At 41.5% G+C, this 20,563-nt stretch overlaps 1 protein-coding gene across 4 annotated transcripts in view; it reads left to right on the forward strand.

The window, feature by feature from the left end:
* The first annotated feature begins 18,405 nt into the window (after positions 1–18,405).
* The window catches only part of Ccnh (cyclin H), a 34,833-nt gene continuing 32,675 nt past the window's right edge, over positions 18,406–20,563 (forward strand). For all 4 annotated transcript variants that reach the window (XM_036206855.1, XM_036206856.1, XM_036206852.1 and 1 more), the window contains exons 1-2: positions 18,406–18,662; positions 19,842–19,964. In XM_036206855.1, coding sequence (XP_036062748.1) covers positions 18,546–18,662; positions 19,842–19,964 — 240 coding nt within the window. In that variant the 5' untranslated portion in view covers positions 18,406–18,545. The remainder of the gene's footprint in view (positions 18,663–19,841; positions 19,965–20,563) is intronic.

Raw genomic sequence — 20,563 nt, forward strand, 5'->3', positions numbered from 1 at the left:
ATGGTCCTACCCATCTGTACAGCCTATGAACCACAACCATGAGTGGCCTGGCAAGATACTCCCAATAGCACAATAGTGGAACTTTTATCTTTAGGACAACTAACAACAGTCTAGCTGGACTTAAGCCCTACTGAATAGGAGTGAATTTGTGCCTGGGACTATAAACCTAGCCAATTACCAATGACTGTAGAGGTCATAGACTCTTAAGAAGAACAAGAAGAACGTATGACTGCCATTTTCCAAACCAGCATCATTTCTAACTGTATTTAACATATTTTCCTGGCACTTACAGATGAAGTGTAGCTGTCATCCCTCATCAAAGAAGATGTAGAGCATTACAGAACCCACAATGGCTTAAAATACATGATCGTGGGGTACCCAACCCCAACTGGTACACGTGCAATGCAACACTTACATCTAAGGCTCAGTCAGCATCACAGAAGATGGGGCAGAAAGTTTGTAAAGGCCAAAAGATCAGGATGCCTGCTGCCAGATAATATGTTCTAGACATCACAGCAAAGCTGCACCAATGAAATCTCGACAGTGTGGTTGCCCAAACAAGACCTGTATAATTTAACAACATCAGTTGACATGCCAACATGGATGGGAAAAACTCTCACAAGGCATCATCAGCTCTAGATGAAGAACTACAGGCAATACTGAGAGAAGGAGAATCAGTTCTCTCCAGGGCTGAGGCCCTGACAGGTTATCCAATCCCAAGTAGTCAGGCCTAACCACATGTATGGGCAATACCAAATGGACTTGGTAAGTTGATACATACATACATGTATAAAATTATCTATGGGTGTGACAGTAATAAATAATTAAAGAAGAGGTCATAATTTGAGGAGTGGAAGGAACTGGGTAGGAGTTTGCATTGGGGAGAGAAAGGGATGGAAATGATGCAAATACAACAGTTATGTAAGAGATTCTAAAAAAGACCCTGCATTTAAAAAAAAAAAAAAAAGAAGAAGATGGGATTGAAGGGATACAGTCCTGTGTTAATGCTGTTTAATTCCAAATGGTAAATTTAGTAAGAGTAGAAAATTAGATGTTCATATTTTCTGCACTGACTAGGTAAATCTTAGATTTATGTTTAACAAGAAAGAATAGCTGCAATGTTAAGGGAGTCTTTGGACACCAGTAATCATGGAGGAACTATGGACAATGTAAAGTCATGAGAAAATGTATAGCAAGAATTAAACAAGCAAACTTCAGAGGTCAGATCTACAGTTTCAGTATATTCAAACTCTAGCAAGCCATATATTGTAAGTAATTGCCTTGGTTAATGCCTCCTTTTTTCTTTTTCTTTTTCTTTTTCTTTTCTTTTTTTTAGCTGAGGATCAAACCCAGGGCCTTGTGCTTGCTAGGCAAGCGCTCTACCAATGAGCTAAATCCCCAACCCAGTTAATGCCTTCTTATTTCAATGACAGACAAGAAATTCACAGGAAATGATGCATTTAATTTAAAAAAAAACAATATAAAGAGATGATTCCTGGAATGAACACAAAACAGCAATTCCTGGGCACTCTTGGGAATGTCTGCCATATCCTGCAGGGTCTTGCTCTGTATGCCAGATTGTAAAACTTATATAAACCCTGATGTCAAGTAGATTTTGTAGCTAGTCACTGAGCCCTTGTCTCTGGATCCTCTCCAGCAGATCACCTCATGTGTAGGTATCTGTTTGGCCTGTCTCGGAGACTTGACAAGGAGAATTGTGTTTGCTGGTGCTCACTGCTGTGCTGTGAGAAAGTCAGGCCTTTGTCTTTGACCTCGGAGTCTCCTATCATCCTCTAAGCTTCTGGAAGGACTAACAACCTCGACAGATTGCAAGTAGAGCTGACACTCTAAAACCACATTATGGTGTGCTATGATCAGAAACCATTACTAAAGGCAGAATGTTAATCCCAGAAGAAAGAAAAGGCACCACGAAGAAAAAAAAAAAAGCAAAAACTATTGACAGTAGTATATGAAACAATTGTAAGCCACTTTTCATTTAAAGTTATGTAGTAGCAGTGGCAGTATTTTTAGTTCATATTTTATAAAGAAGGAAGGCAAACTGTTGTCCAAGTATGTAATTTGAATGCCAAGTAGGGAGCCAGAACCCACATAGCTAAAAGCCCCTTATTTTTTCTGAGCATGACACTGGGGTTTAAATACATATATACTTGTTCTGTATAGCCAAAATGTATCCTGTATACATCCCAATTTTCAAGGATCATCAACCATAAAATATTCTTATCACCAAGTATAATTTTCCTAAATATAGTCAATAAAAGAAATAAACTTTCCAGAGTTCAAGGTCTTCATCAGCCACACAGTGAGTTTAAAGTCAGCTTAAACTTCATGTGAACCTATCTCAAAAAATAAAAATTAAAATTACCAAGTAAATAGGATTCATTAGTATTTATTGCCATTAATAAAGAATCACGTTAAACCTACTCAATGGTACAGAAACGCTAATTGATTCAGCAGCATGCTTGAATTTACATTAGAAAAGCAAAACACCTTGATTACTACTGCACATTAATGTTGTCCATATTCTAATCATGGATTTAAGCATCACAGATGTTCATATGAATCTGAATTCTTAACAATGATTAACATTTTCAGAAACATGTATTTTCAAGAACTTGAAAACTTCAGTAAACTCATTCACCAGAAGACATTATACAAGACTTATTCTGAAGACTACATTTGTGTACATAACAGAACATTATTATTTTGTTCTGATATTTACATCTTTTTATTCAAACAATGTCACGATATGCTTGCATTAAAGGGTAGCCTTTCCATGCCAAACAACTCACTGGTATATGTAAGAAAAATGTACCACATTAAAGCATCAGTTTGGAGTGGTGTTTAGACATATGTTTTACAGTGTTTGATGTTTGAGTCCTCAACTCACTCAGCTCCTCCTGGAAATTTGGAGGAGGAGGAAGAGGAGAAGGAGGAGGAGGAGGAGGAGGAGGAGGAGGAGGAGGAGGAGGAGGAAGAGGACGAGGAGGAGGAGGAGGAAAGCAAGCAAGCAACTTTGATTGATGGCCTGAAAATAAAGACCAAGATATTGTGATCAGCTGCTACCACTTTTATGTCTTCTGACAATTACAATATAAGAAGCCATTTTTAGAGCTGTGTCTTAGTCACTGTTCTATTGCTGGAAAGAGACACCGTGACCACAGAAACTTACAGCAGAAACATTTAATTGAAGACTTGCTTACAGTTTCCAATTGTGAGCCCCTGACTATCATGGGTAGGAGCATGACAGCAAGCAGGCAGGCATGGTGCCAGAGCAATAGCTGAGAGGTTAAATCTCATTGGCAAGTTGGAGGCAGAGAGCCAAAGACAAGGCCTGGCATGGGTTTTTGAAAAGTCAAGCCCCCCCCCCCCATACTTTCTTGTACAAGACCATAGCCCCTAATCCTTCCCAAAAGAATTCCAGTCACTAGAGACCAAGCATTCATATACGTGAGCCTATGGGGGCCATTCTGATTCCAACCACCACAGGGCTGGAAAGCTTTTCCCTCATTTGATGGCTAATCATTGTGGTCAACTTGACTACATCTGGAATCAACCAAAACCCAAGCAGCTTTTTCTTGGTTGGATTATTTGAGGTCAGAGGATCCACTGTAAATCTAGGCCATATCTTCTGGTGGCAGTCCACATAAAAGGACATGGAAAAAGGAAGTTTTTCTTCTTGCTTCCTTGCCCATACCTCCCTGGCAAGTTCATCTGTCCTGTTTCTGAGCCATTCTTTTACCAGTGTGAGAACCTACTTCTTTGGGATTCCAATGTTGACTGAGAACCGGCAGCTTTCTAGGACCTTCCTGGGACTCCAGCACCAGAATGAGATAGCTGAGACTTTCAGTCCTGTGGACAAAACAAGTACTGAATCCTTGACCCGTCAGTCAGGAGACAGCCATTGTTGGACAATCTGAGCTGCAGCCTGAAATACATGTTATATATATATATATATATATATATATATATGTGTGTGTGTGTGTGTGTGTGTGTGTGTGTGTGTGTGTGTGTGTGTGTGTATACACATACATAAACAGAACTGATGGAATAGAATATATAAATATATGTATATATGTATACATTTCATTGTATCAATTTCAATATCTTTAGAGAATCTTAATATATCTTGTTTCCCTTGAAACGAGGGCCACATGAATTTTCTGAATCTTCGGCCGTTTTACCTTCACAAACTGGTTATTCAAGAAAAAAATAATTATTACCTTTTAATCGCTCTGTTGGCAAGAAGATATATTAGTATTTTATATTAGTGTTTTTCCTTAATGTACTAGTTTATGTCTCTGATTTACAGAGCATTTAAATGTTTTTACAGGGTAGAGTGTGAAGGTCAGTGTTAGAGCACTTGTCCAGTATGTTACCTTGTGTTTGATGTCAGTCCTCACTATGTGTGAGTTGCAGGGAAGACAATCTGGCCTTGATGATAAATTCAGTAACATTTCTAGGATGAGAACTATTATCAGAGCAAAATTGGGAATGGCTTTCCAAAGCCCCACACATTCAGAAAGCATGCCTGGAGCATAACTCACATGCAAGTAGCCATTCTGTGGCTCTAAACACTAATGCTGGGGTTGAGAAATTTAGAGTGAGAAAAGAGACAAAAGAGAAACAGCTGTTCCCAAGAAAGTTTCAAATGCTACATCTAAACTGAGTCAGTTGGCAGAACACAGAGTCTTTAAAATATATGCCAGATTTGCTGCTGATCAGATGCCACATTCTGTGCTCCAACCTACTAGAATGTAAGCAAACACTTGTGAAGTGTTTCACAGAATAAATATTCCCGTCCTAAATAGGAGGAAGCCAATTTACATTTTTCATTTTGCCGTTCAATAAATATTAATGATTACCTACTATATTCATTGTTGGGCATATAAGCACAAGCTTAAGAGTGTAGAAACACCTGGTGAGTTTAGAAATCTGAAAGCAACTCTATAGGCTGAGCCTGCACAGACTGGGATAGGAGACGGAGCTGAGGACAGTAGAAAGGAAATGGTCAGCTGTTAGCATGAGTTTGTTCATCACGTGATTTTACCTTCAATGGAGGAAACAATGAATGGTTATACCAAAAATATGATGCAATTAGATTCAATTTTTTAAACGTATTTACAGTAATAAAGTGTACAACATCAATTTTATTATAGATCTATTTGTGGATCCATAAAATTGGTCACTGTCTGTTTAGCACTATGGAAAGATTCTGTTCACTTGGGCTAAGGAGCCTCAGTACAGGGCTTTGAAAAACTGCCCAGGTGATGCCAGTGCAGAGCCAAGGTCGCAGCCCCACTGCTGTAGGAGACAGACTGGGCTGGAATGAGACTACGCTATGTTAAAGTGAGGGATTGCCAGAGGAAACCGCATGGAGGAATTTTGGTGGGTGGCTTCACCATTACTTGTTTCACAGTGAGTATAATAAAGCTAGAGTCTCCAGGATCTAGCCACAGGGCTCCACCATGTGGATAAATTGGGATGTACCGAGGTGGCTGATTGCTTTTTTTCTTCCTGATCTTTGTTCTTTTAACATTCAAATATTAATAGAAACAAATTTTAAAAGCCAATAACAATACGTTGATTAAAGGAAAAATACATTGGCTCTTAAGAATATTTAGTACTAAAATACTTTATTAAGATCTGAAATAATGTTATGTACGTAATTTCTTTATAATATTTGCATTTATTATGTCTAAATATATTAGATAGTGAAATGGTTGTATATAATTTTAGGTAGAGATAGAGTTGCTATGAGGATTTTTGAAATGCCAAACACTTAAAGCTGCCTTTTATGTCTCTAGGATGCCTTTTCAGCAGTCCATAACTACACCATGTTTATTCTCAGGATATACAGAAATAGTTCAGGTAGAAATTTCTTTTGAGTTGGAGAAAAGCAAAACAAATTGACTAATTTTTGACTGCAGAAGTTCCTCATCTTACTTCACTACTCAAATAATTCTTTACAAAGGCTGGGATACATGGATTCTTAATTGCAAAATAAACCATTTTCATAGTCTGTAAACTTTCATACAGGATTAGCTGTTACAATTTATCAATATCTCCTCAAGCAAACTCTGAAATTATCAAGATGGGAAATTAACCTCACATTTTTAGTTCTGCAGTCACCAGGCAATTTGCACAGTAAGCAGCTTTTCAGTTCATAATTGAAGTGTCGTTTTTAATGTAAGGGCTTGCATCATTTAAATTTCAGCACTACAGTCTGGCTTGATATATCAATCCAAAGATTTGGATTTTATTTAGCACTAGTTCTGTACTGGAAGACATAGGACTCTTACCACTGGTACAATTTGGAGAGTACACAGAAGTAATGAGATCTAAGCTCAATGGATGTAAAGAAACTGAAACAGGCACATGTTTGAGACATTTCAGTCAGGAGCTGTGACAAGAGAGAAAATTGGGAACAGAAGTAGTCTGCAGTCCAGCAGCATAGCCTCCCTGAGGATCAAGATGGAAATGAAACTGGGTCCTGACCTTCTGGATCAAAGTCAACATTTTAACAAGATCTCCCAGGTGACTTGTGTGCATATTAAACTCTTAAAACCAGTGTCTTGGGACAAGGTGGAATAAAGTGTGCTGCCTAATGGGCCAGAGAGTAAATATTTTAGGCCTTGCAGGTCGTGTGCTCTGTCTCCACTGCTGCAGCCTGGAAGCAGTGCTGGATGACAGCAAGCAAATGATGCTGCATCAGGGGTTGGAGGAACGTCTAAGTGAGAACCCCCTCTTTCTGTCTAATTCTGTTGTGTTCAAACTACCATTGCCATGACTGCTTCTCATGATTTCCAGCCCTTCAGATTCTCATTGGAACTGTCTCCTGGGCTTGAGCTTACAGAAAGGAGATTGGGGTATAGGTTTCTCAGCCTCCATAACTGTGTTCATCAATTCCTTATATAAACACATGCACAAACACAATAATGGTCCATGATGTGAAGCGGTCATAGAGATACATAAAAGATCTGCACTAGATACTGACAGGCAGTCAATTACAAGAAGCTGGGAGCTGGGTAGCTTTTGGAAACTGTGCTGGTCAGTTTTTGTCAACACAAACTAAGGTCATCTTGGAAAAGGAAACCTAAACTGAGAAAATGTTTCCATCAGATTGGCCTGTAGGAAAGTATGAGGGGCATTTTCTGAATTTGGGAGGGTCTAGTCCACTGTGAGACCTTCTAATGGCTTCCAAGGCTCCTAGACAGGTGGGCCTAGGTGGTATAAGAAAGAAGTCTGAGGGAATCATGGGGAAAGCAAGCCAGCAAGCAGCATTTCTCTATGGTCCCTGCTTCTGTGCCTGTCTCCAGATGCCTTCTTTGAGTTCCTGCCCTGATTTTTCTTCACAATGTATTATAAGCTGTAGGATGAAACAAACTACTTCCTCCAAAAGTTGATTTTACTCATGGTATTTGTCACAGCAATAGAAAACAAAGGAGGAAAAAAACTAAAAAATGTAATGAAATTTTCTGGTTGTTTCACTGTGACTGAAGAAAGTAATCAATGAGAATGATGAGTTAGAGGGTAAATCTTGACTATCACATGTGTGTCTTGAAGAAGACCTGTAGACTGAAATCATTGAAAACTATGTGCGGAATTTCATTTTGTGTCTGATGAAATTAATAACTCAAGTTCAATTTCCTGCTTCATGGGATGTTTATGTCAAAGTGAAGGCACTGATTAGGAAAGAAAGAGATCCTATAACATGGGATGGGGAGTTAAGGGGAAAAAATCAGGAAGAAACTGGTGAAGCTGAGCTCCTAAATTCCAGTCTTTGCTAATGGAAGAGCACTCTTCTCCCACAGTATCAACCTCACTGTCACAGTGTGAGAGCACTAGGTCAGCTCTGTCTGAGCAGCTGTAATGGTTGCCTCTGTGGATTCCCTTCAAGACCTACACACTTACACACCCACACATCCTACTTCTCTCTTCTTTGCTTTTAGACATGTAATTAGACTCAAGTCCTAGAAGCCTGCAAATGAAATACAAAGTGTGACCAGTGTGGGGGGAAAAGGCTGCGGTCTGCAGTCAGACTTTCTTTGGACCACCAGCTCCTGAATAATGACACAGAGACTTCTATTTTATACAGATGTAAACACAGAAACCATGCTTGGGAATGGATGGTAAGAGTGAGCGATAATGGCAAAAGGAACATAAAGTTGGATGGCCCTGGATAGACTTTGCCGTGGGAGCTTTAATCACTTACTCTGGATGTGGATTTACTTTTCCTGCATTCAATGCTTCTACACTGTGCCTGGTCTATTGTCACAATGTCATTGCAACTCACTACCCAGTGCAATGATTATGGCAATGGGCTTTATACTCGTGTAATGTGTGTGGTAGATCTTGCCGCATTTTTCACCATCCTGGAGCAGTAGATTTGACAAAAGCTTAAAATGGCATTTTGGGGGGCTGGAGAGATGGCTCAGAGGTTAAGAACACTGACTGCTCTTCCAGAGGTCCTGAGTTCAATTCCCAGCAACCACATGGTGGCTCACAACCATCTATAATGAGATCTGGTGCCCTCTTCTGGCCTGCAGTCATACATGCTGCATACATAATAAATAAATCTTTAAAAAAAAAAGAAAGAAAAAGAAAAAGAAAACAAATGGCATTTTGAAGATTCATTTATAACATCAACTTTATAACAACACTTTGTAGGGCTGGAGCACAGGCTCCAGAAGGTCTTGCATGCTCCGAATCAGCATGTAGTTGTTTCTTCCTTAGCAATGAATGTATCATGGCTCAAGGAATCAGAATGAAAATGGGTGTGTCAATCACTATTATTCTCAATAACCACTTAGCAAAATTTGTGCTTTCTGTTCCTATGGCCTTATGCTTTCCTGGCCCAAAGTCTTCACTCCAAAGACAGGAATGTTAGCTTGAAGAGACACAACAATGATCCCACTGATCTAGAGGGTAAGACTCGTGCTCAGTTACTTTGTAGTCCTCAGGTCTCTGAATGAACCAAGAGTAACTCTGCTTGAGATGAATGACTGATCACTACTACCTGTGAGGAATTGGACTCGTTTCTTTACCATCGAGGGTGGGAATAAAGCGGGTGTGCAGTATACAGGGATTCTTCAGAGTGTCTAGTATTACAAAATTAGGAACTAAAACAAATGGACAGTGACAACAACTACTAATGTTCTAGCAACAGTTTTCAACCTGCAGGTCATGACTCCTTGGGGTCACATATCAGATATCCTGTATACCAGATATTTACATTACAGTTATAACTATAGCAAAATCACAGTTATGAAGCGGCAATGAAATAGTTTTATGGTTGGGGGTCACCACAACATGAAGAACTGTATTAAAGGGTCGTAGCATTCAGAAGGTTGAGAACCACTGCTCTAGACCTTCCTAAGATAAAGGTTTAGTTCACTCCACAGGTAAGTAATTAGCTGAAGTGTTTGTTACAGGCAAAGGGAACACAGAATGGATCATGGGAGAATGCAGTTATAAATATAATCTACAATCGTATGACCAATCGCAGTAATGAAAGTTGTAATTGTGTCCCTTTTATTCCATGTCAAACATTTGTTTTTGCTATGTGTATTTGTATCAGTACATACACTAAAATATACACTTCCAATATATACACATATATCTTTATTTTCTTCCTTCATGTATTCCATTATTATATAACAAAAGGTGCATTATTTACACTAATATTAAAATAATATTTAAGTATTTTTAATTTTACATGACAGTACTTCAGTTATGGGAACAAGAAATGCAAACATGACTCAAATACTTTGTCTCTTCTTTTGGGGAACAGGAAGTGCATGTTTACTTGGACATGGTATAGATGTATTATATTAAATGGGATTGCAGTATCTCATTATGTTTTCTTGAAAATTAGTATTCTTTATTAAAACACATATAGGTTCCAGCTTTACAAAAGGGGAATTTTCAGTAATTTTATATGTGAAAAGTAACGTCTCATGGTTGGGAAGATGGATGAGTAGCTACAGTACTTGCTCAAGCATGAAGATCAGAGGTTGGATCCCTGGAACCCACATAGATGCTGGATAGGTGTGGTGGCCTGCCTGCAATCCCAGTGCTCAGGAAGTGAAGATGGATCTTCAGAGACTACCTCAACTAGATAAATTAGTGAGCTCAATGATCAAGTGAAAGGCTCTGTCTAAAGATATAAAATTAATACATATACTCTTCAGAGAAATCAAGGGAGACATTTCTACCACTGGCCTCACAGGCATATTCATTATATATATATATATATATATATATATATATATGTATGTATATATGTATATAGATAGATAGATAGAGAGAGAGAGAGAGAGAGAGAGAGAGAGATTTAGAAAAGTATGTATGTAACTTAAGAGAATTTTTGCTAAGAATTCATAATCCCAGTGTCAGGGTCCCACAAAAGACTACCATTCATGTAATCAGTAAGAGTGTTTATTATCTCAAGAAAGATTCCAGGATGCTGGGGCTGACCATCCTACACAAAGGCAAAATGGTGATGACCCAAGAAGGACCTGTGGGCTCCTTTTACGCACAGCTATGGGGAGTTCCTAGGGCAGTTAGGTCATTTCAGATATGATTGGCTTTAGCAAGAGGCAATCATATTAGTGTGTTCGAATTGGCTAGGGTTAGTTAGGAGCTGATTGGGGCTACAGTTTTTCCATTTGGCGGAAGGCCTGCACAAGTCTCAGGCTTTGTCCTTATTTGATTATTACCTTGAGCTTATTGACTGTGGAGGCTGGCTGGCCTAGTACATGCTGACTGTGGGGGCTGGCTCAGGCCTGTACTGCACATATCAGGCCTCCTCATGCTGTTGGGAGAGTTGGAGATTGATTGTCTTTTGCTCATGGCTTTTCCTCAGAAACTGCCTGGTCAGTCTCAGGAAACTGAAATTGAGGCCTGATTTTTGAGAGAAGATTGAGCAGCCTGTTATGCCATCTGCTCAGTCCTCTCATCCAGGATCTTCAGATCTTTTGAAATGGAGTCTCCAATTTTGTAATCAAACACAATGCATCCACCAGTTGGTGAGTGCAGAGCCAGTAAGTTCAAACACATTGATAAAAGTAAAGTCAGGCTTATTGTTCTGAAGAGATGGGTCAGCATTTAAGAGCACCTTTTACTCTTAGAGAGGATCTGGATTTGGTTCCCAACAACCACATGGGGACTACAACCCTATCACTCTGGTTCCAGGGGAACCAGTGCCCTATTCTGGCCTCTGCAGGAATCATTCATGTATAAAGTAAACTTATATACATACAGGCCAAACACACAAAATGAAAGTGAATATATTTTTTTTAATACAGGTTTATTACTTGAAGGAAGGGAAGAACATACTTCAGAGTTGTCCATGGAACTCAGTTGACAGGGTACTTGCCTGGCATGCATAAAATCCTGGGTTCAATCCTCAGCACTGCATAAACCATCTGGAGGGAGGGGTACACACCTGTAATTCCAACACTCAGGGAGGTGACAGCAGGAAGATCAGAAGTTCAAGGTAATCCCTGGCCATCCTGGACAATAGTAGACTTCGTCTTGAAAGAAAATAAACAACAGGGAATTTAATGTTAAAGATGAATGTGGTGGATCATGCCTGTAATCTTGGCATTTAGTAGTCTGTTGCAGAAGGATTGAGGCCAGCCTGAGTCTGGGCCAGTCTGAGCTAGATACTGTGATCCTACCTCAAAAAGACACAAGGAGAGTCAGGTGTGGTGGTGCATTGCCTTTAATCTCAATACTGGGGAGGCAGAGGCAGGCAGATCTATGAGTCTGAAGCCAGCCTAGTCTACAGGGCAAGTTCCATGACAGTCAGAGCTACAGAGGGAAACTCTGTCTTAAAAAACCAAAAGAAAGAGAGACAAAGACAGAGATAAAGAGAGAGGAAGACTTCCACCCAAAGAAGCACAACAGCACACTGTAGATAATTCACAAAGCACTACCTTCTTCAAAAAAGGGAAAAAGCCTTTATTAGAAAAATTTACACACATTAATGTTGGAAACATTCATTCACACATGCAGAGGTAGGCACGGTTCGGATTATGCACAGTTCATGTCCATATGCATGCATGCTCAAAAATAAATTGTTTCTGGAATGCCTCTGGTAGACACTTTACTAATCCAGTAAGCATACTTTTCTCTACAGCATATAAAATCAGTGAGTCAAAGTAACTCATGGCTTTGCTTGGTTCTTTATATGTTGTTTCTTGGAAGGACTTAAGGGAAACAAAATCCAGCAGCTTCTAAGGTACTGTAACAAAAACAATGGGCAGAAGCCTTAACCCATCAGCATTTGACTAAACAGCATTGTGCTCAGGCCTTCTATAACCCAAGCACTTAGATGGTGGAGGCAGTAGTAACAGGAATTCACCATTCTCAACTACACAGTGAGTTTGAGACCGAAGTCTCATATGCTAATGTCTCAAAAAGAAAATGTTGTTCATATGAACAACTTGCTCAAAGATCTTTGGTAACCTTCTTACTTTAGTAAGTAATATTTCAGGTAACTCACCTTATTTCTAAGCTAATCTTCAGATATGTCTTGTACTCTGTTTCTCTTTGTATATTAAGAATAGCAGCAACTCATAAAGGGCATGAATTTGTCAATAAATTGAATTACTAGGATTCTTGCTCATCATGGATTCTACAGTGATACAAATTAACCCAAGATTCTACAGTGACAGCGTCAGAAGCCCCTAGTGGAGAATGTAAGCCCCTTGAGCCACAGGGGTGGCCAGGCCCCTCCCCAAAGGACTTCTAACTGCCAGGTTCCACCCACAGAATACTCTAACTGCCCTAACTACTGAACCCAACCCTGTAGCAGAATGGTTAGAAGTTCTTATTAACAAAATCAAACCTGAGGCCAGTTATTGGGGTGAATGCTGGAAGATCAGAGACACAGAACAAGCCACAGCTTCCTCACCTCACCAGTTCTTCAGCTGATCTTGTTTCCTCAGACTGCAAGCTTCTGAGTCCTCATCCAGAATGGGTCTCAGCTGAACTACTGCTAGAAGCCTAAAAGCTTAACTAGCCAAATACTGAACCAGCCAAATGCTTCTAGTTTCTGGTCTTCATGCCTTATATAATCTTTCCCTTTCTGCCTCCACTCCCTGGGATTAAAGGTTGCTTTCTGGGATTAAAGGCATGTGTCACCATGCCTGGCTGTTTCCAATGTGGCCTTGAACTCACAGAGATCCATCTGGCTCTGCCTCCCAAGTGCTGGGATTAAAGGCGTGCACCACCTCTGCCCAGCTTCTGCTACGGCTTGCTCTTCCCATTTTCTAGCCACCATTTGTGGCTCTGTATCTAGTGGCTGTCTGTTCTCTCACCCCAGATAAGTTTATTACCTGCACAATATTTTTGGGAACACAATACCACACAACCCCCCGACCCTACATAGTAAAAAGTCCAGTCTCTGCATGTGAAATCCCACCAGTCTCCACCCTGGAAAGCTCCACACTGAAAAGTTCTCACTCCCTTCCCAAGAAACTCTATATAAACACCCTATTCTGTTCAGTTTGCTGATGTTTCTCATCTGAGCAGAAGCAGCCACCTTTCTGGTTTTTTCCCTCCCAATAAATGTCTTGTGTGAGGTTTGCTGTTATAAGCATTGCAGTTCGGTGGAAAGGGATCCTGGCAATCCGGAGCCAAGGAATACCAAAAAGTCACTGTAAACATAGCAGCTTATAGCCCTGCTCCAAGAAAGGTTTTCCCAATGTAACAGCTTTGCTCCAGCAGAGGAAGGTTATAGTTCTGCTTTGGCAAAACTTGTTAGTTCTCTGCTCTGCTCCATTCCAGCGAAAGAAGGTCTCACCCAAACCCCATGCAAGAGATTTATTGGGAGAGAAGAATCCAGGAGGGTGGCTGCCTCTGCCAGGGTGGAGAGGCAGCTCCCAACTGAATAGGCACAGGGCTTATATAGGGTTTCTTAGGGGTGGAGCTTTTCCAGGTGGGAATTGGTCAGATTTCAATCCCTGAGTTTGGTGAAGCTTAATTGGCTGGATTTTGTGCTCAGGGATTTGTTGGTTTTCCTGCTCAGGGACTGTTGATTTTCTTGCTGATTTGATCAGGGCTAGAGTGTGTTTCTTTGGCTCTGATTTCAAGGTCAAAGTGCATTTCTTTCACTGGCCCTTTTTAGCCTTTTGGCTCTGGTTTCAGAGTCAGGATGTGTTTCTTTGGTTATAGTTCTGCTCTGGCAAAACTTGAAAAAAGTGGTCCTCTTACCCTACATTTGTGCGGTGTGACTTTGTGGTATTCCTTGGCTCCTGACTGCCAGGAGCTGACTGTTCCCTTCCATCCAAGTTCTAATAATACTTAACAAAAAGGATACAAATCCCATCCAACAAAAGAAAACCATTCCTGGTACTGGACACCTAGCTAGTGCTAATGAAGTTCATGGTTATTGGAGAAGAATCTACAACCACTAATTTATCAAACCAGCATGAATAACCTACCAACAATTTATAAACATTTAGCTTTATACCCACGTGTATGTGTGGTTTCACCCCAATCAAGGAAACTTCTTTTGGCAACAGATGGAGTCCACCACAGAAAACCATAACCAATCAAAATGCCAAATTGTTGGGCCCAGCACCAATGAATCCATCTACAAAACAATCCCATATAAGACTCAGGGAGCATTGGAGAAGATGGGGTGGAAAGATGATAAGACCCAGAAGATCAGGGAGTTTTATGTGATAGTATGTCTCCTCAGTAACATCAGAAGCTATACCATGTCTCACCAAGATGGCCACCCAAAAGCAAGTGGGACAAGAATGACACCAATGATGTCAAACTAGACAGGGAAAAGTCCACGAGGTCTCAACCCTACACAAAGAACTACAGGCAACTGAGGAAAGCTAGAAACAAGACAGGTGCTCTTCCTCAGGAAAGAGCACACTGCTGTCCAGTGCCAAACAAGCAGCCCTGAAAACACTCAGTAACATTATCTGAACAGAATGCATGTGTATTCATCCATGTGTACACTAGCAATTAGTGAAAAAAGTGGCCATGAACTTCAATGAGGACAGAGAGGGGACTATAGAATGGCTTGGAGGGAGGAAAAGGAAGAGAGAAATTATACCATAATCTCAAAAAATTAAAAAAATACAGAAGAGACTAAATAAAGTTTTGGTCCACACAGAACCCGAGTTTACTCACCTTGGGACTGTATTTGTACGTGTCCTGAGGATGCTTCCATGTTCTAGGGACCTTGAAACAGGAATTAAACGTGTTCCTATCATTACCCCTAACTCTTAGCATAGGGTTAACAGTGGTGATTCAGTAAGTACATGATGAACTGAATATGGATTTGTATAATTTACTGTATAAAATATTGTAAAGACTTCTTTGCACCTATATTTTAAGTAGTCCTAAAACAGAACAAGGTATCAATTTTGAGCAATCACATCAAAATAAAAGATTTTTGTTATTTTTTATTAATTAGCATATGTTATTGTAGTGCTGGGTCTGAACCCAGGATTTTCCACATCAGGCAAGTGTTACACCTCTTGTTCAATATACCCAAGTACTCTAATCTCAGCTCTCCTTTCACTTGTTTTGACACAGAATCTCATGAAGTTACCCAGGCTGATCTTGAACTTTCACCTTCCTGCCTCAACTGGCTGGGTAGCAGGCATCACAGGCTGTGCCATTTAGACCCCATTAGATTGGAGATGTCTTCTTTACCCTTAGTTTTGGTCTGTTTTGGAGAAAGTAAGCTGTGGTGATATTTTATTTGTATGTTAATAAATCAAGCATGCCTGGAGATCAGAGGAAATGGCCAGCTATTTTTAAGTAAACAAAGAAGTCAAGCAATGGTAGCATATGCTCTTAATCCCATCACTTAGCAGGCAGGAGCTCTGTGTGTTCCAGGACACACTAGGGAACAGAGCTAAGCATGGTGGCACCTTTAATCCCAGTACCAACCATAGAGACCTGGAGGTCTGTACAGACAGGCAGTGACAAGGAAGTGAGGTAGCTGGGCTAAGAGCCAAGGAGAGGGCAGAACAGCAAGGCAATAAAGGCGTGGGTAAGAAAGGAAGTAGCCCCCTTTTTAGTAGATGCAGAGCTGGAGAGGTAAGGTTGGTGGTTACCACTATTTCCCTGATCTCTCTAAGGCTTTCACCCCTATATTTGGCTCTGTGTTTCTTATTTAAGAAGACCATTTAGAAATTCATCTACAGCATTTGCTGTATATACCTCCTTTTCTCTTAGTGTTAACTTCAAAGCTAGGGACAAAGTTACGAAGGATTTTAGAACCACTGTTAATTGTATGGCAGAAAAATAGAACTGTAATGGATTTAATGGTTTTACAATATAATATGTAAGTCTGTACTTAAAACATTAGAAACCCATCTCAACAGCTAAAGGAATACAGCAACATGTCATACTTCAAAGTATATTATTTCTGTAAGCTAAATGTAATCTACTCTTCTCCTTAAAAACAAAAAATTTAGATAAAAGTGTCATTTAGCCCAGATAGCCCTGGAACTCATTACATACTTGGCCTTTAACTCTTTATCCTCTGCCACCAACTCCTCAGTGCTGAGATTACAGGCATTCACCACCACTCCTGGCTTTGTCCTTATTTTTATAACCCCCCTTGTTGTGTGTCTCTGAAATCAGATGTGTTGATGAAATGAAGGCAATAAGTTAAAGAAATGTATACACGATTTGATTTAAAAATAGTATAAGTTGGGGATGGGGGATGTCCCAGTAGATTAATCATTTTCCTCTCAAATGTGAGGACCAGAGTTAGGATGCCCAGAACTCAAGAGAAAACCTAACATGCCTGTTGAGCACCTGTAACCCTGCCCATGACTCTAAAGACAGAGATGGGGATCTCCAGGGTAGGCTGGCTAGCTAGCCTAGCAGGAACTGAGGAGCTCTGGTTTCAGTGAAATGATGTTTCAATAAATGCACAGGAGAGAGATTGAGGGAGACCCTTGCCATCAACCTTGGGCTTTTACATGCATGTCACACTTGTAAACACACATACATACATACATGCACTCACAGCATACACACAAGCACACATGCAAAAAATGATTTCTAGTTGCATAAATAAAATTGATACCTTATTCTTCTGGTTCCTTTTCTTCCTTTTGTGGTAAGAACACACAGTCTCGGATTCTTTAATTTTCTCACAGCATTAGGATCACTAGGATAAATAAGGCTTTGAAACGTGGGAAGATTTCACCAAAGCAAGAAAGAAATTTCCAATACTGTGCTCCTGCAAGTCTGGTTAGCAAAGTGTGAAGAGCCTTTCTTTGGAGACCAACAGGTAACAGTGCTCTGTAAAGTCAGATCTCTGACGGCAAGTCTTGGACTGCAGGTAATATTGGCACTCAAAATACTTACAATCTGTCTACAAATAATACAAAGCACAATTTAAGAACTGCTGAACAAAGACAATTGTATTTATTTTTAAACACTGAAAATTTTCCATTTAATGTGGTGCCGTCTAATATTCACTAGACATCATTTGTGGTATCTTTGCCATCAAGTCGTGAATTTACATGTTCCTCTTCTAGAAAAGACTAGAGTGTGTTTTGTTTGAATAACCTCCATTAGAAGCAGTGAAATGTAATCTGAAAATGATGTGAGGGGAGTGTGGCTATGCATGCCTGTGGTCTCAGAACTTGAGAGGCTTAGACAAGAGGATCAGAGGTTTGAAACCACCCTGAACTACACAGTGACTTCTAGTACATAGTGAGGTAAGTAAAGGGGAGGAGGCAGGAAGGGAGGGCGGGAAAACACGACTGCACAATTTAGGTCAGTATGTGTGTGTGTTGTGGGGGGCTGCTTTGTGCTCTGTCTCTAAAAAAAGGTGGGTAAAAACAAAATAGTGAGGGCTTTTGGAACCAATGTCAATTTGACCGTCTCAAACGCAGTTTTGAAAACTCTAATAAAAAACAAAAGGTAAACCTCTTAAGCATTATGATAGTATATTGTAAGATCCGTGAAAGCAATAATGGAGATGGGAAGACCAAGAACTGTAAAACCATCATCCACTTGGACTTCAGAGACGGGAATACCGGGAGGAACTGAAAACCGACCAGAGAAAGGTCGCTTCAGCAGCAACACGGATACGCATCTAGCGCTCTTCCGACATTGCCCCTCCCCAACCCCTTCCGCGGCGTCGGCTTTAGCCTGGAGTCTTAGGCCTTGGGTGTGCTGCACACAGATCGTCCAAGGACGGCTCCTGTCCGCGCTCTGGAACCTTTTTCCCCTTCTCGGCGGCCACGAGTCCCCGCGGCCACGCCCACTTCCTGCCGCTACCGGGCCACGCCCCTCAGACTCCCCGCCCCCTTCCCGGGCCCGGAGTCCCCCGAGGCTCCGCCCTCCGACGCCGCGGAACCCCTCCCACGGAAACGCCTCAGCAGACGCCGGCGCGTGGTCGTGACGTCACGCGCGCGTCTCCGGTCTGGGCCGCGGGCTCCTGGGGGTCGCGGTCGCGCGTGGCCGCCGTCTCCTGGCGTGTCGCTGTTGCTGTCTCGGGCCGTGCGAGCCTCCCGGGCTGCACCATGTACCACAGCAGCAGCCAGAAGCGGCACTGGACCTTCGCGGGCGAGGAGCAGCTGGCGCGCCTGCGGGCCGACGCCAACCGCAAATTCAAGTGCAAAGCGGTGGCGAACGGGAAGGTGAGGTCCCCGCAGGCCAGTCCCCGCGCCCGCCCGGGGTGGGCTCTCCTGAAGTCCTCACTCTGCCTGCGGGAGAGCGGGCGGGCAGCACGGAGCTTGCACCCGGCTGGGGTCGGTGCAGACCCACGCGGGACTGGCCGTGACGGAGGCACGAGTAACAACGTCCTGGGCAATGGCCTAAAGCCCCCGTGGGGTGCGGAGTCAGTGCGGGACCCGGACTGGTCTCTTGTCCTGCAGGATGTCAGGACAGACCTTTCTCGGTAGTTGGCAGAGGATGGTCCCGGCAGACAGCCGCTGGGGCCAAGGGGGAGGTCAGAATCGCAGGCAGGTTCGGGGAGTTCGTGGTCGTTGGTGGGCGAAGCTGCACCTGTGCAGCAGTGGTTGAAGAACGTAGGTAGGCAAGGCACTTGTACACGGAAGCGTAGCGTTGAAACTCACGACGAAACTGAAGGGAGCTTTTCCAGGACTTGAAATGGGGAAATGGTGGCTTGTTGGATCTACTTTCCATAAACAGCTTTCACGCGGAAGGTTGACACCAGCCAGTTGAGCATGGTTGGGTCGGCGGCCCTCTCTCCAGGTCTTCTTATGGCTCCACCACCCATTTCTGTTGTACTGACCTGTGGTGACTTTATACTTGCCTCTTTGCACTTCCGAAACAACGAAGTACCAATACTTTGAGTCATTTGTTGCTGTTTTCTTAAATTTGGGTGACCCAGTGATTCACTGAGAAAAGGGAATTTGAGAGATTTCCAACCAGTGAAAAATAGTATCGATTTACAAATAATGGTATCAAACCTGGGGTCGTTTTGGCACATGCTCTGTCTTGATTGTTTAAAAATGTCCAACTTGCTGGGTGGTGGTGGTGGTGGTGCTGCTGGTGGTGGTGCACGCCTTTAATCCCAGCAGCAGAGTGAGTTCCAGAACAGCCAGGACTACACAGAGAAACCTTGTTTCGAAAAACAAACAAACAAAAATGTCCAACTGGGAGATGATGATTTAGATTCACTTTATTTTGCTTATTATTTTCTAAGATATTTTGTGTAATGCGTAGCCAACCTACAAAGAGAAAATGATGTGAGGTATTTTCCCTTTGTTGAAGATATAAATCAGATTTAAGCAGGATGGAGAAAACAGTTTTAATTCACTAAACTTACATTGAAATCTTCGCTCTGTTTAAAGGTTCTTCCAAATGATCCAGTGTTTCTTGAGCCTTATGAAGAAATGACACTTTGCAAATACTATGAGAAAAGATTATTGGAATTCTGTTCGGTGTTTAAGCCAGCAATGCCACGCTCTGTTGTGGTAAGTCATGATAGTGAAGTATAAAGCCTTTCAGCAGGCTTGTGAAGGCTGAACTCTTCTAAATTTCTAACTAAATTCTCTCTTCAATCTAGAAGACTCACCTTAGTTGTATTAGTTTATTTTTGTCACTTTTTTCAAGTAGCAAAATTTTATTTATGTTGGAGTTATCCTTGGGTTAGAATAGTCTTAACTATAGATCTAAATAGGCTCCAAACTACACAACAGGAAAAAAAAAAATCTAGTAGTTGATTTCTTCTGGTAGTGTGGTCCAGTACAGGCCATCTCATCAAAAAGTGGCTCTTTAGTCATGACTGGAATCTCAGGCACCCGCTTCTTATGAGCAGTCCTCTGCTTCTGGGTGGACAAGAGGGAACTGTGCGGAAGGCATATCCACTGTTTGAACTCTGGGCTCAAGAGTGAAAGACATTCCACTCATCCTGTCAACCACAACAGACGGAAGCAAGGCTGAGAAATGTGGCTTCTGCCTAGATGCTTATTCCCCGTGTCAAAGCATGAATTCTAGTGGAGAGTTAGCTACTACAAGGATCTTCAGTGAGAATTGTACAGAAATCAGCTGTAGGTTTTTAAAAAATATTGAT

The sequence above is a fragment of the Onychomys torridus genome, chromosome 15 (assembly GCF_903995425.1).
Source record: "Onychomys torridus chromosome 15, mOncTor1.1, whole genome shotgun sequence".
NCBI classification, from domain to species: domain Eukaryota; kingdom Metazoa; phylum Chordata; class Mammalia; order Rodentia; family Cricetidae; genus Onychomys; species Onychomys torridus.